The 14,678-nt window shown below is 52.6% G+C and overlaps 8 protein-coding genes across 8 annotated transcripts; 5 read left to right on the forward strand and 3 right to left on the reverse strand.

Annotated features, from left to right (window-relative positions):
* Nucleotides 1–451: 451 nt before the first annotated feature.
* Nucleotides 452–766, forward strand: N7510_006207 (uncharacterized protein; the record flags this gene model as incomplete). The annotated part of the gene is made up of 1 exon (XM_056978133.1): nt 452–766. One exon carries the CDS (start codon nt 452–454, stop codon nt 764–766), a length of 315 nt encoding a protein of 104 aa, XP_056834165.1.
* A 441-nt stretch (nt 767–1,207) lies between these two features.
* Nucleotides 1,208–1,429, forward strand: N7510_006208 (uncharacterized protein; the record flags this gene model as incomplete). The annotated part of the gene is made up of 1 exon (XM_056978134.1): nt 1,208–1,429. One exon carries the CDS (start codon nt 1,208–1,210, stop codon nt 1,427–1,429), a length of 222 nt encoding a protein of 73 aa, XP_056834166.1.
* Nucleotides 1,430–2,357: 928 nt separating this feature from the next.
* pre9 (proteasome core particle subunit alpha 3) lies at nt 2,358–3,289 on the reverse strand (the record flags this gene model as incomplete). Its single annotated transcript, XM_056978135.1, has 4 exons — nt 2,358–2,497; nt 2,552–2,970; nt 3,023–3,207; nt 3,266–3,289. The coding sequence occupies 4 exons, from the start codon at nt 3,287–3,289 to the stop codon at nt 2,358–2,360; spliced, it is 768 nt and encodes a 255-aa protein (XP_056834167.1).
* Nucleotides 3,290–3,522: 233 nt separating this feature from the next.
* N7510_006210 (uncharacterized protein) lies at nt 3,523–5,284 on the forward strand (the record flags this gene model as incomplete). The annotated part of the gene is made up of 2 exons (XM_056978136.1): nt 3,523–3,592; nt 3,648–5,284. 2 exons carry the CDS (start codon nt 3,523–3,525, stop codon nt 5,282–5,284), a joined length of 1,707 nt encoding a protein of 568 aa, XP_056834168.1.
* Nucleotides 5,285–5,405: 121 nt separating this feature from the next.
* Nucleotides 5,406–6,179, reverse strand: N7510_006211 (uncharacterized protein; the record flags this gene model as incomplete). Its single annotated transcript, XM_056978137.1, has 1 exon — nt 5,406–6,179. The coding sequence occupies one exon, from the start codon at nt 6,177–6,179 to the stop codon at nt 5,406–5,408; it is 774 nt and encodes a 257-aa protein (XP_056834169.1).
* Nucleotides 6,180–6,882: 703 nt separating this feature from the next.
* N7510_006212 (uncharacterized protein) lies at nt 6,883–9,469 on the forward strand (the record flags this gene model as incomplete). The annotated part of the gene is made up of 2 exons (XM_056978138.1): nt 6,883–7,641; nt 7,694–9,469. The coding sequence occupies 2 exons, from the start codon at nt 6,883–6,885 to the stop codon at nt 9,467–9,469; spliced, it is 2,535 nt and encodes an 844-aa protein (XP_056834170.1).
* An 808-nt stretch (nt 9,470–10,277) lies between these two features.
* On the reverse strand, nt 10,278–11,787 carry N7510_006213 (CRAL-TRIO domain-containing protein; the record flags this gene model as incomplete). Its single annotated transcript, XM_056978139.1, has 5 exons — nt 10,278–10,732; nt 10,795–10,894; nt 10,971–11,012; nt 11,078–11,638; nt 11,695–11,787. 5 exons carry the CDS (start codon nt 11,785–11,787, stop codon nt 10,278–10,280), a joined length of 1,251 nt encoding a protein of 416 aa, XP_056834171.1.
* Nucleotides 11,788–12,655: 868 nt separating this feature from the next.
* N7510_006214 (ribosome-binding protein NMD3) lies at nt 12,656–14,545 on the forward strand (the record flags this gene model as incomplete). The annotated part of the gene is made up of 6 exons (XM_056978140.1): nt 12,656–12,720; nt 12,776–12,874; nt 12,936–13,225; nt 13,299–13,512; nt 13,578–13,666; nt 13,719–14,545. The coding sequence occupies 6 exons, from the start codon at nt 12,656–12,658 to the stop codon at nt 14,543–14,545; spliced, it is 1,584 nt and encodes a 527-aa protein (XP_056834172.1).
* Between the last annotated feature and the right edge of the window lie 133 nt (nt 14,546–14,678).

Consider the following 14,678-nt stretch of genomic DNA (forward strand, 5'->3'; position numbering starts at 1 on the left):
AAAAGCCGCAACGTCTCCAGGAGTATATGCATATGCGGCCACACAGAGGAAAATATTGGATAGCAATTTTCGTCGCTGAGAGATGTGGCTTCCGGTAGGCATCCGTGTCAAAACTCATCGCCAGGGTCATATTGTTGAACCAATCGATGGCCATTGCGTTGGAAAAAACATGGGATTATCGAACATTCATTTCTGGTAGACAAGGGAAAAATGCAGGCAGTCCCCATGTTCTGGCAACAATAGTGCCTTCTGCTCTGCATGGAAACCAGGTAATCCTTGGCTGGAGAGGCCCGAGGAGTGTATCAGAGTGACAGCTGGCAAACGCCAACAGCCCTCCAGTGGGGGTTCTAGCTTCATGCGAACAGCATCCACATGAAGGCGGGGAAGGCGATTGACGGCGAGGTGACTGCAGTGGTCAGATCGCAGAGACGGAGAGAACGGCAGCCATGCAATGCGGGATTTTCTCTTCCTGGTGCGTCCCGTGGAGATAGGGAATCGCCACAGCAAGAAGCTGCATGCATTGATGAAGCAACCGTTTGATCCTGATAGTCCCTTTCCGGATGTTCTGAGCATCGCACGGTCTCCACCACCCGGAGAACTGCTGATAGCCAACCGGATCGACCATCAAGAAAAGGAGGTGTGGATTCCAGTGACCGAGAGCCCATGGGTGATAAGCCGTCACACAGTGGCGAGCGTCGATCAACAATCCGATGACACGAGCATCGAGGAGCCAGACCGTGGCATAAGAATCTTGTTCGAAACATAAATAGAGGAGTTGAGTCCCTCAACTGCTGGGGGCGCTTTCTCAATCAACCCCAGTTTCAAACTGCAAGCATCAGACCATCAATTGAGGTTAATAGATATTCCTACAAAAAACATTGAAATCAAAAGCTGTTTCAACTTGATTGAACAGCCCCAAGTCGTTGGCCAGCTCTGTCAAAGGGGTAATCGACATAGCCAAATCGAGGTTGACAGTCAGGAACCACCAATTGCGCTCGTGATCCAGGCTGAAACAACAGCCATACCTGTGAGCCAGTAGGTTTTTGGATCGGCGGTATCAGATGGGCCGGCGTTAACAGATCTGATAGGCATGTGTTTTTACAACCAGAAACGATATGCCTGTGGAGACTGGAGCTGGACGAGCTTTGCTCATCGGTGCAACTATGAATACCGTACAGGCGAAACATGCGGAATGAGGCTCGTCAATATGACTGAGAACGACAACAGCAAGTGTCGGCTCTGCGAGAAGATCGAGACCAAATTTCGCCGTCGAAGCGCTGAGCTTGACCGGCTGGAACGGTGGAAACGCGAGGGGGCCACGCTGATAGCCTCGATGGATCGATCTCTGAAGCTTATCAAAGATCTGGATTCCGAGATCCGCTCATTGCAGAGGGAGCGCGAGGATCGGAGGAGCACTCTCACGAGATAGGATCGCCTGTTGATTTGCAGCACCGACGATATGCTTCTGCAGGAACATTTTGATTTGGTTTCGGAATGTTGATATTTGCTTTTTTTCTCTCTCTCTCTGTTGCTTCCGTGGATATTTCCAAGGCGTTTCATGTTTGACCATTCCACGGTTTGTGGCTTCTAATTCGAGTCGGGTCTTTGCAGCATTAGGGCAAGATAGTAACCCCTTCGCGGGGAAATGGCGAAAAGTCTCATTGGTCGAGTTCCTCACATTTCCTGATTGATAGGCTGTAAATGTCCTTAGTCGTTCGACTCCATTGACAGGAGAGACTGTGGGACGGAACACCCCTATGCTAAGCGCCCTGCGGTTTTGGGTGAGCGGTTCGCTGAGACGGTCTCAATCGCATGGTAGAGGGGCACAGTCCCCGCAATTGAACATGACGGAGAAGGACCTGAAACACAGAAGAGTTGAGCTGCCAACCATTCGATTTTGCGTGGTGAGAAATCCCAATAGTCAGGAGGGCAAAGGGAGACAGCACGAGAGGACGAACGATGCCCCTCAATGATGGGAGCTGACACGTGACCAAGCGGCGGTGTATGGGAATCAAACAATAACATTGACATTTATGGTCTGTCCTTATCGTTAAGTCTAGGAGCCGGAGAATTAAATATCAGTCGCTGCGAGGACCATCGCCAACAAACTACGGATTCTACCCGAGGGCTGACTGGGGTCACAAGCCATTCAGGCCCCCATAGATACGTGGACGTGCCTATGTGCAGCGGTGGAAGTCAAGCTCGTCGAATGGGCTACTCAAGACAGCAATTGAGTTGAAGACCAGGACAGGTGGACACATGCCACGTCACAGAGAGTGCAGGAGACGGATGGTGGGAGAAACCCAGTTCGATTGCAAGTATCTGGAACAGAAGAAAGAGCGCAGAAAAGACTTTGTCTATTTTATGTCGCCCGCCTCCGGCTCATCATCAACCTTGGCAAGTCCTTGGTCTCGCAGCAGAGCGTCAATCTCATCGGCAGTCCATAGATGGTGGTAGATCTTGCCATCTTTGGTTCTTCCCACTGTTGCAAACTCGACTGAAGGGGATGGTCAGTAAATAGATCAACAAGGACGACAAGAGATATACTCACTCTTCTCGCTGCTCAACTTTGTCGAGTCCATCGTCTTGCTCAGAACTTTGACCGCCATGGCACATGCCTCCTTCAAATCACAATCCTCCTTGTAATCCTGCTTGAGGAGACTCTGCGCACTAGCATTGTTGGCGCCCACGCTCGTCGCCTTCCATCCACCGTAATTCCCGCTCGGGTTGCTCTGGTACAGCTGGAACTGGCGGAGGTGGTCGTACCCGGCATAGATGAATGACACACCGAACGGGCGGAGACCACCGTGCTGGGTGTAGCCTTGCTTCAGATCGCACAGTCGGCGAACGAGCTGTTCGCAGGGAATGTCTTCGTTGTAGGTGATGAGGTAGCGCTGGGCGTTTTGGCGGGCGTAGTTGATCAGGATATTGGCATCGGCATTCATGCCCGCGACGGCGCAGATCATGTTACTGCTAGGCATTAGAGGACCATACCACACATTAGGGGGGAAGGCAGGCGTACTCGTTGATGGTATAGAGCTTCTCGGCGGAAGTGTCCTGCTCCAAGAGCTTGCTGGTCACCTTCCTCTCGGCGGCGAGCACAATTCCATCCTTGGCAAGGATCCCTAGAGCTGTTCCGGCGTGGGAGATGGCTTCCAGCGCATATTCGACCTGGTACAATCGCCCCTCTGGGGAGAAAATGGTAGTCTGGGGGCATCAGTTAGCTGGAGCTGCTGGGACCGACGGGATGACGGAATGGACACACCCGTGAATCATATCTCCGAGACATGGTGCATGAAGCAGAAGAAGGGGATAGAGACAAGGATTATAATAGACAAGACACGACGGTCGAGGAAAGATTGAGGGAAGGTTGAGGGATGATGGATGGGGAGATTAGAAGCTCCGGCAGCAAGACCAGGCAGCTCGCCCTCGCGCGTCCCATGTCACGTGATCTATCACGATAGCGATTGACTTCGACTTCGCATTGTAGACACTTACTTACTCTACCACCATACATTGACCATGCTCAAGTCGACCTATACTCCTCCGGCCCCTTTGCCCCCGGGGTGGTCAGAGCATCGCGCTCCTTCAGGTGAGTTTATGTCCTTTCTACCCTCCACATGCCATTCTCTAACTCCCCGCCGCAGGTCACTTGTACTATTATAATTCCACCACAAAGCAGTCGACATATACTCGCCCACAAGTGCAGGTTCCTCAGCCTCCTGTGGCCGCGTCAGATTTGTCTCAGCCTGCATTGTCCTTTACGCCCGAGACCCTGCCACCTTTTTCTTCAACGCCGTACGGGCCCGTAGGCTTCGATCCCACACAATTTGGAGCACCGCAGCGTGGCCGTGGTCGCGGAGGGTTTCGTGGCGGAAAGGGTTACCATGACCGAGGGCGACGGGGCCCCGAAGACAGACCGAAGTCGAAACACCCCATTCCGGACTGTGCGCCATGGCTGCTGGTAAAAACCAGGTTTGGCAGGCGGTTTGTTCATAACCCGGAAACCAATGAGAGCTTTTGGAAGATTCCGCAGGAGGTGCTGAAGGGGGTGGTTGAATTTGACCATCTGGAGCGCGAGAAGCAAGAAAGAAAAGAACGAGGCGAGGAGTCCGGAGAACCAGCCCCAACTACTGAACAAATGACAACTGCTCCGCAAAAGGAGGAGATTGCCCCTGCGAAACCTCATGCCGCTGTTGAGGGCGCCGAGGGCGCTTACGATAGCGACGAATACGAGGAGGTTGAGGTGACGGACAGTGAAGGAGAAGGCAACCAACCATCAAAGCGTGCCCGGACGGAGAGCGAAGGTGCCCAGGACCAGCCGGTAGAGTTCACCGAGGCGGACCTTGAATACCAATTGGCTGCCATGGGTGAAGAATATGGATTGGACCCAGAAGAATATGGCGAGCCAGGGGAAGATTGGGAAGAAGGCGCAGAGGGCCTTGCACTGACCGACGCTGATGCGGAAGCGCTCTTCCGGGATCTACTCGACGACTATAACATTAATCCATTCACACCATGGGAAAGCATCATTGAAGAAGGCCGCATATTCGATGATAGCAGATACACCGCGCCTCAAAACATGAAAGCACGGCGCGAGATCTTCTCCAATTGGAGTCGGGACCGAATCCAAGAAGTCAAAGAACGCAAGGAGAAGCAAGAGAAACAGGACCCACGCATCAAGTATCTGGCTTTCCTGCAAGAATACGCCACGCCCAAGCTGTACTGGCCCGAGTTCAAGCGCAAGTACAGAAAGGAGCCGGAGATGAAGGACTCCCAGCTCTCCGATAAGGACCGCGAGAAGTTCTACCGCGACTACATTTCACGGCTCAAGCAACCCGAAAGTAACCGCAAGTCGGACCTTTCAGCTCTCCTCAAATCCGTCCCACTTCATGCCTTGAATCGATCATCCAACCTGGAGGCCCTGCCGATCTCAATCGTCACCGACATTCGTTACGTCGCCCTTGCGCCGACAGTGCGCAACCCATTAATCGAAGCCTTCATATCCACTCTCCCTCCCGCACCCGAAGAACAGTTGACTGCGGAGCAGCAAGCGGAGCTCGATCGGAGACGAGTCGAACGCGAGAAGCGTGAGAAGGCTCTGGCGGACCGAGAGAGGCGGGTGGACGAAGAGAAACGGCGTCAGCGTGGTGATCTGCTTCGGGGCAAGCACCTCTTGCGAGAAGGCGAGGCCGAAATCGAAGAGGCGATGCGAGTCGGCAAAGACGGACTCCGGAGCTACATGGAGATCGACGAGGTGGCCGGCGACGGACAAGAGCCGTGATTAACACCAAATATGTACACTACTTTATTAGATGGACAAATAATATGGATAGGAAACAGTTCATTCAATTTCCTGAGGGTATCACAGTAGACCAAGAGAGAAAAAAATGGTCATCTCATCATCATTTGAAGCGCCAATCATCCCAGTCCTCATCTACATCCTCGTCACTGTCACTATCACTCTCGGCAGAGACCATATCCTGGTCCTGCTGCTGGGGAATGCGATTCCGATCATCAACAAGCTTCTGCCGTAGTTCCTCCCGCTTATGCTTCATACTCTTCACGCGCTCTTCTAATTCCTCCATCTGGTCAAACTCTTCTTCCAACATCCGCGCCGCATCTTCCCGCTCGCCCTCCAGCTCGGCTTCACGTGTTCGCGTCGCACTCATCTCGTGTCCCCGATCTTGCTGCGCAGCCAGCTCCTCCGCCGTCACCGGCGCTGCTGAGATAGTAGCCTCAGCTGAGATTGCAGCCAGCGCCATTCGCGTCGGGGCGGCGACCTCGCGCTCGAAGGCCGCCCATTCATCTTCGTCGACTGCCGCTGATGATGTCTGCTGCTGCGCGGGCTCGGCAGTCGTCAACGGAGTCGTTTGTTGCGGACCTGCCAGTGGCAGAGGACCAGTCATTTCTTCGTCTTCGTCTATAGGAGGCTCGCGGCTAGCAACATCCGCCTCTTCTTCTGAGTCTTCTTCTTGGGCACTGGATGGCTGCGGATTTGGTGTGCTTGATGCAGAGTGAACGGCGTCGAGGGTTGTGCTGCGCAGCTTCTTGCGCATGTGCCCGTCCCCGCTGTCAACTTTGCGCTTCTTGCTGATTCGGTTGCCTGCGGTATTGGGCTGCGACGTGCCTTTGCGGGTAGCTAGTTCATTGCGGAGTAGCGAGCGAACGTCCGCCATGGTCAACACGATGGTAGGAAAACGCTGTATTATTGTTTAGAGGCAGATGGCAGATCCCAAAAACGATTCAGAGTGAAGAAAGTGGGCTGTACAGGTCGTATGCCAGTGGGGGAAATATGGAGACGCTCGATGATGGCACAGGTCCGTTTCAGCCGCGAGTGGCTGGTGTGGCAAGGCAAGGCGGTGGCAGAACAGATTGCTATCCCGTGACTGGACCATAACTAACGCACCAGTCCGTCCCGTCCTCTCCTGCTCAACCCTCCATCTTCATTCATCCTCCACCCACTCTCGCCAATACCACCACTATTCACCATCTGCTTGAGCGATCGTGTTTTCGCTTTCCATCGGTCGCTCCTCGCTCCTTTTCTCTTGCAGGGCGCGTTTTGGTGTCTCATACTCTCCACGTGACCCCGCTCAAGTTCGCGCACGCGCGGCAAAAGAGACAGACTCTGCGAACACCACGACCTGGCGCATTCCTCGCCATCGCGCGTCTGGATAGCTTGAGCACACACCAAGTAATACCGTGGACCAGGCACCCGCGCTTGTGCAGCGCCTTCTCTTGTGTATTACTTTAGCCCCTTTGAGCAACCGTAGAGAGTCTTTGTTGCGATCGCTGCTGGGTAGCGACGGTGCATAGTTTGAACCCAAGGAAGAGTCGTTCTTTTCTACAACGCGCCGTAGAAATCCACCAGTGACCTTCACCATGGCTGGTAAGCTCTTGTACATCGACCCTACGGGCCCATCGTCTCCGGACCACCCAGAGGTGGCCGCAGGCGATGGCGCTGGACTGGGGTTATTTGCTGGAAGGCACACGCTAACTGCAAGTCCAGATGAACCGCGACGCTCCGGCCGAGCCACTAAGGGCCAACACAAGAACCTCGATATCGTGGCCGCCGATGCCCCGAAGAAGGGCAAAGGGAAAGGCCCAAAAGACAAGAAAGCGTCCGCCGAACCTACCCCTGAATCCCCCGAAGGAGAAGACGAAGAGATAATTCGATGCATCTGTGGTGAATACGAAGAAGAGGAGGAAACAGAGCGAGATATGATCTGCTGTGATCAATGCTCTGCATGGCAACACAACGACTGCATGGGCCTGGTCTTTCCCAAGGGCCAGGAGCCAGACGAATACTATTGTGAGCAATGCCGGCCAGAGAATCACAAGGCACTTCTCGCAAAAATTGCGCGTGGCGAGAAACCCTGGGAAGAGCTTGCTGAAAAGCGGCGCCAGGAAGCCGAAGAGAAGAAGAAGAAGGGCAAGAAGGGCAAGAAGGGCGCCCGGAAGAGTCGGGCAAGCGAAGGTACGCCGGCCCGAACAGCAGCATCTGCGACACCTGTTCCGGCTGCTTCTCCCGCCGCAGCAGGATCAGCCTCAGCCGAGCCGGAGAAGAACGGCCATGCAGGGGATTCCCGTCGTTCCAGCACACAGAAGCGCAAGCTTGAAGACCACACAGACACAGAGACGGTGAGTGCTATCTGGACGAGTGGCAATATCCAGCTTGCTGACATATCAACAGGGACCCCAGATCAAGCAGCAACGAATGTCTCCTTCCGCAGTTACGGAGTCTCCCATTGTTGGTTCCCTTGAGGATCTTACGATTCCCGCTCGGAGAAGCGCTGCCACTGCGCTAGTCAAGCTATTTGTAGAACAGATTGCTGGGGCTCAGAAGAAGGGGACATTTACCCTGCCCACGGGGCAGTCACCGGAGGAGGCGGCACGGCAACTCGGTCTCCAGATCGAGAATGCCTTGTATGACAATATCTGCGGGAAGGCAGGAGAGCCCAACGAACCATATAAACTGCAATTACGGACGATCCTGTTCAACGTAAAGAAGAACCCTTCTCTACGAGATCGTTTGCTCGTAGGTGGTCTCTCCCCGGATTCTCTGTCTAAGATGAAGCCGGAGGAGATGGCCAGCGAGGAATTGCAGCAAAAGGACGCTGAGATCAAGCGCGAATCCGAGCGCCAACACATCATTGTCCAAGAGCAGGGGCCCCGAATCAGACGCACACACAAGGGCGAAGAGTTAGTGGAAGATGAGACGCATAGTGCCGCCACCGACTCCGTCTTCTCTGCTGCTCCGCGCCGAAGCATAGCTGAGACTGAGGGCAGCCCGTCTGCGCAGAGCCCAGTCAGTCCGAAGCTACAACATTCGACCAAGTCTAACGCCCCCGGGCAGCATGCCCGTGGCCAGTCACCAGATAGTGCGCACCACGATCACGTCTTCCCCGAGGTCGCCACCAACATCCGCGAGCCAGAATTCCGTGGCAAGGTCCAGGCGGATGCAGAGATCGACCAGCTTCTGCGCGATGAGGAACCGGACTCTCCGCCTTATTCACCCAAGGATTTCCACGAGGAAGGCATTGTTTGGCGCGGCAAGATGGCAATGACCCCTGTTGCGGAGTTTATGTCTTCCGCTAGACACGTCGGTGGTGCAGACCTGAGCGGACGAGTTTCATGGGGCCAACTTGCTCCACCGACCTTGCTGATTGACGGACGCATCGATGTCCAGCTGGCAAGCAACTACCTCTGTGGATTGCGCTTCAGCACCTCAACCGACGTGTCAGTGATTGCCGTCGGCAGCCCCGACTTACCTGGAGAGCAAGCCGGGTTCAACAAGCTGTTCGATTACTTCCAGGGCCGTAACCGGTACGGCGTGATCGGCAAGCACCCGGTGCCAATGGTGAAAGACACATACATTGTCCCCATCGAAGCCGGAGCTACGAAGAAGCCCGAGTTTATCGAGCTTTTGGAGAACAATTCGCTCGAAGGCCCCGCCGCTGAACGCATGCTTCTGGTCGTCTTCGTCGTCAAGACCGGCGAATCAAACCCTCCGTCTGTCCAGCCTCCTTCCCACCACCCCAGCCAGGAGCCCCCGGCCACCGCGAGTCCCGTCACTGCAACAGGCTCCACGCCCCAGCAACCCTATATGACTCCCGGCCATGGACCCGCTGCTCAAGTTGCGCCGACTCCCCCCTCTGCCTTCGGTGGATCCCCCGCCGTGTACGGCCAGCAAGCACCCGCTACCCAACCCGCCGGCCAGTTCCCGGCCTACCAGCAGCAGTCTGGCGGCGCTACCGGCATGGCCGCCGCAATGCAGGTCCTCGGTGCGCAGGTGAATTCTCCGGCTATCCAGAAACTTCTCCAAACCGCCCCGAACGTGGATATGGCGCAGCTGACTGTTGTCCGTGATATTCTCGTCCGACAGCCCGCCGCTGCAGCCAACTACGAAACCCTGATGCAAGCTCTGTTTGAGACTCAGGCGAACGGCCACGTTCCTCAGAGCTCATAGAAAGGAGGAAGAAACTTCCTGGCCTGTATTGTACAGCATTTTGTTTTGTGTCTGAGTTTAATTTTCACGATTTGATTCACTCATTTTTACCACGGCGGGTTGTTTGAGCCGTGTCAACTGCGGTCTGGTGTTATGGATGTTGTGCTTTTTTTTGTACCTGGGATGGATATTTGTATGGAATCGGACACACATGAGCAGTTGAATATCTTGCCGTAATATCTGCTTGTTCGGCCTGTTGTTCTTCCTCTCTAAAAAGGAACCGTTAGTTTTCTACATTATTAGTTATTGCCTTTATCTTTCAATCCTTTGTTTTTCGAGTCTGATGGCTTCGTTTTGAGGAATCTGGGCCATGCAGAGCCATCATTCCACACAGTTGTAGTTATTTGCAATTAGCAACAGCCCTTCACTAGGATGAATCCTTTCTTTTTTTCCTTTGACAAGAGAGCGCAAGCCATACCCTAAAAGACGTAGATTTTAGCCTGCAGCAGTCTGAGAAGGTCTGCAGTTGCATGAACGCGAAGGAGCAGGAAGACTTTGCCACCGCAGAACTTTACTGGCGAGGAAGACGGCATTACAATAAATACTGGTACCGGTCATCATGACCCATCGCTAGACAAAATAAAGCACTCACTGGATATCAAAGAGTAATCAGCAGTGTGGATTTTTCTTGCACAAAACGGGTGATTCTGATCAAATCTGTACCAAAAAAATATTATTCTAGATGTTTACTCTGTGGCCCTCTGACGGGTCAGGGTCAATGATTACACGCTCGCGGCTGTAGAAGACATGAACGTACTGTATCATAGTTCTACTGCGAGTTTGAGTTGGGGTTAGGGTAAAAGTCGATCTTCCCACCTTCCTGAATGATCCCCGTGCGGTCCAACAAGTTTCGTCCACGGACATAGGGATCCAAAGTCCAATAATTCAGGTGCAAGTTCACTATCGCATCTTCCCTTCGAGAACTAGCCTTATCTCTCTCCTCCTGAGTCTTTGCCTCGATCCACTCAGAGGTTGCGTTCAGTAACTCGGTCCCGATGCTTCTCCGTTCCGCATAGATAACGTCCCGAGTGGCTGTATCTTCCATCTTCGCATTTTCACCCTCAGTGGGCTCGACAAACTCGAATGACCAGTTCTCCTTGCCGTTCAGCCCCTGAATTAGTCGCTCTGGAGCAATGAACTGCCCAATTTCGGCCGTCGTGTATGTGAAGTGGATGCGAGATGCAGTCTCTGGTTCTATCCATCGCTTCATGGTTTTCCAGATACCTGGGGTTCGGCTGAATTAGGACTACAGATATATTGAAAGGAGTCATAGAGTGGCAGCGTACCGGAGAAAGCCCATGGTGCGTTGTGGATAAGAAGGGCGCCTAGAAATTCGGGATATCCAGTTTGGGAGCATTCGATTAGGAATTTTGCGGCTGCGTATTCCTGCAACCACATTAGTACTATTCGGCAATCAATACCGTATAGCACGAAAATAGTTTAGTATAGCAATAAAACATACCATATTAGACACAGAGAAGCCCGTCATATCAAATATAACAGTCTAGATGTGTACAAAATCAGCAACCCGTCCTTCACCACGAATTCAAGATACATAAAGAAGCATACCACGCCCTCAACTGGCGGTACAAGCACCAGTCGCGCAGCCTCAATCATATGAAGGATTCCTCGATTCAAAACCTCATTCTTCTCCGTCGATCGATGCAGTCGGCCTTGAAGGACAATGATAGGACGTCCGACTCGATCCGTCCCATGCAGAAAACATTTCCCGGTGCGCAGTTGCTCCAAGAACGCATGGCTCATCTTCGCCTTCTGCGGATCAGACGTATCGCGGGACTCTTTGAGGGCGTTCAGCTCGGTATTGGCCACCACGGTCTCGTCAACGCTGAGGTGCTTGTTTCGCCATACGAGCGCGTGGACCAACATCGCGAATGACTTGCCAACATCCCATTTGCGGGCTTTCAGGAACCGCAACAGGAGGCGATCGGGGGACTCTTGTCTTGTTGTGTTCAAGAAATACACAAAGAGTGTATCCGGAGAGAGATCGTTGACTTCATTCCGGAGCGTCTTGAGCTCGGATCGGCCGATCTTCTGATGAAGGAACTCTACGAGTTTGGGGGTGTACGCTGAATAAGTGGTCTCGAGGTTACTGTTGCGGTTGTGCATAGGCTGTTTCTTGTTAGAAGATCTCAATGTGGGTATCTGCTGATAAGATATGCTCATACATCCAGTAGCTCTAGGACTAAGCTCCAAAGTTGCTTCAACTTGTCTCTTTGCTCCTGAGACATCTGGCCCGGGGTGTTTTGAGTGGCAGTCATTTTGAGAATGAAGAGTAATCAATCTGATGAAAGTTTGAAAGATCTAGTAGATTGGCGCTACTCTTGAGCGCTTGTCCAGATAAATATTCATAGGTGTTGCCATGTGATTGTGACGATGTTGCATGTGAAGGAGTAAGGATGGAAGGACCGCAGGCCCCAGTCATTCATGGTAGCAGGGGCGGAAGAAGGCTACATCAGGCAGATACTCTTCAAATATTCACATGCGGAACCTAACGATGTAAAAGAGGAAAGTGGCCACATGCTGAACAGGATTCATTCGTCAAATTGGAGAAGTCGATGAGCGATACTCAAATATTGAATTCCCCACTCCCCCCAACGACTCAACGAAAGCATGTGCTTCATTCTACTGAACACTTGTTCAAAACTGCTCGGTTATGTATGAATGTATAGACGAGCGGGGTAAAGAGACTACATGTACATAGCTGGCTAGCCTCTAGGTTTTAGAGGCTGCTGAATAGTCTCAGAAATATACTAAGTCGCATCTTAAGGTTACCCACGAGTTTCTATTGCCCAAATCCGTAAACCAACTAACCCAGGGGTACTGGTAGGCACGCATAGTCCTCGCTGAGTATGGGAACCAGTTCGGAGGCGTTGCATCGTAAGTACTTCGGTGACATTGTACCGGGTGTTTATATAGTTCAGGCGGCTGCGAGGCAGGCGGTCTGGGATGGCGCCGGCACAAATGCTCTGTTATCGATAGCCCAACTATCACGGGTGCAAACCAGCCAAACCAAACGCTGAGTCAGCCACAAAAGATTGGAGCGGGGGCAAAAAAGTTCCGATAGCAGTCGCTTGAGTCTTCAACTCTTTCATTTTGCCCAGTTCTGCGGTTTGGGTCCTGCGCAAGATGTCGATGGATCTGGATGCCCCCGTCCCCATGTCGGGACTACAGGAGGAGCCCGTCAGTGCGACGTGAGTTGTCACCCAAATCCTATTTTTTTTTCAAATGCTAATCGGTGGGATGTAGAATTCTTTGCTGCAACTGCGGTGCTGCGATCGATGGAACCACTGCGGCCGGAGCATTGTGTCAGGATTGTGTGAGACTCACCATCGACGTGTCCCAAGGGTATATATCTCTGTTCGGTGTGCTGGAAAATTCGAAACCTTGCGGTTAACAACTGTTTTAGGATTCAACGAGACGGAGTGCTTCATGCGTGTAGGGACTGCGAGCGGTGGCTACAGCCCCCGTCTAGCTGGGTTGTGGCCGCTCTCGAATCGAAGGAACTGCTCGCTGTTTGTCTGCGTCGGCTTCGTGGCTTGTCGAAAGTCCGAATCATTGACGCTAGCTTCATCTGGACGGAACCTCACTCTCGCCGGATCAAGGTCAAGATCACTATCCAGCAAGAGGCTTTCCAGGGCACCATCATTCAGCAGACATTTGAGGTGGAGTTTGTGGTTGCATCGCAGCAGTGTCCTGGTATGCTAATCGATCCCCCGAAGAGGATGCTTTCGGATGAGAAGGTTGGCTAACCATTTCTCCTACTATTTAGACTGCCAGAAATCCTTTACCCATAATACGTGGAGAGCATCCGTTCAGGTTCGACAGAAAGTGCCTCACAAGCGTACTTTCCTATACCTAGAGCAGCTCATCCTCAAGAATGGCGCACACAAGGACACGGTTAATATCAAGGAAGCGAAGGACGGTCTAGACTTCTACTTTGCGTCAAGATCTCACGCGGAGAAGATGCACGAATTTCTTGCATCGTAAGTACACTGTTTCCGCCCCTACCTTTCGAGGTGATTGGGTCTAATTTGTGTCATTTTTACAGCGTGGTTCCCTGCAAAATGAAGAAGTCGCAGGAACTGATATCTATGGACACGCACACTTCAGTCAAAAGCTATAAGTTTACATTTTCAGGTCAGGAACACTACTTAGTTTTTTGCTCTAGATCATTCTAACTCCCTCACAGTCGAGCTGATCCCTATCTGCAAAGACGACCTGGTTGCCCTACCGATTAAGCTGGCCCGTCAGCTAGGCAACATCTCACCCTTGACCCTCTGCTACCGTATTGGAAGCTCCGTCAGCCTTATCGATCCAACTTCCCTCCAAACTGCTGAAATTCCGGCCAATATCTACTGGCGCTCGCCATTCAAGAACTTAGCGGATATCACTGAGTTGAAGGAGTTTATTGTTCTAGACATCGAGCCCATCGGCCAGTCAAATGGCCGATTTTTCCTGGCCGAAGCGACTGTGGCTCGTGCCTCGGATCTAGGATCTAACCAAAACCAGTACTTCGTACGGACTCACCTTGGTGGCATCCTTCATGTTGGTGATTCCGCATTAGGATATTTCATCAGCGGCACTGTCTTCAACAACGATAATTTCGAAGCTATCGAAGCAAGTGGCCAGTACAGCTCGACCATCCCGGATGTTGTCCTCGTCAAGAAGCACTATGCCCGCAAGAAGAAGCCCAAGAACCGTGCCTGGCGCCTCAGGCGCATGGCCCGTGAGTACGAGGAGGAGGCGCTTGCCGGTGCTGCTGTCCAGGCATCCCGCCGCCAGGAGCAGGAGCAGAACCGCCTCGAGGCCGACTATGAGATGTTCTTGCGTGATATCGAAGAGGATCACGAGATGAGGCAGACCCTGGATCTATATAAGGCCCGGAACAAGCCGCAAGCCATGGGCGAGACCGACGAGATGGAGGAGGACGATGGTAGCGATGATGAGGTGCCCAAGATCAACATGGATGAGTTGCTTGATAACTTTGACGAGTTGAACATGGAGGATGGCGAATGAGCTTTCTGCGAGTGATATCCTTGACGATCATGGCTGGCGTGTTTTCGACTCTTCTGTTCTCAATGGGTTCTCAATTCAACAAAAGTCCTGAAATAGACTTCAAAAAATGGCGTCAAACGGTAGTTGATACACA

This window comes from Penicillium lagena, assembly GCF_028827675.1.
Source record: "Penicillium lagena strain IBT 129212 chromosome Unknown utg000003l_segment0_segment0, whole genome shotgun sequence".
NCBI lineage: Eukaryota > Fungi > Ascomycota > Eurotiomycetes > Eurotiales > Aspergillaceae > Penicillium > Penicillium lagena.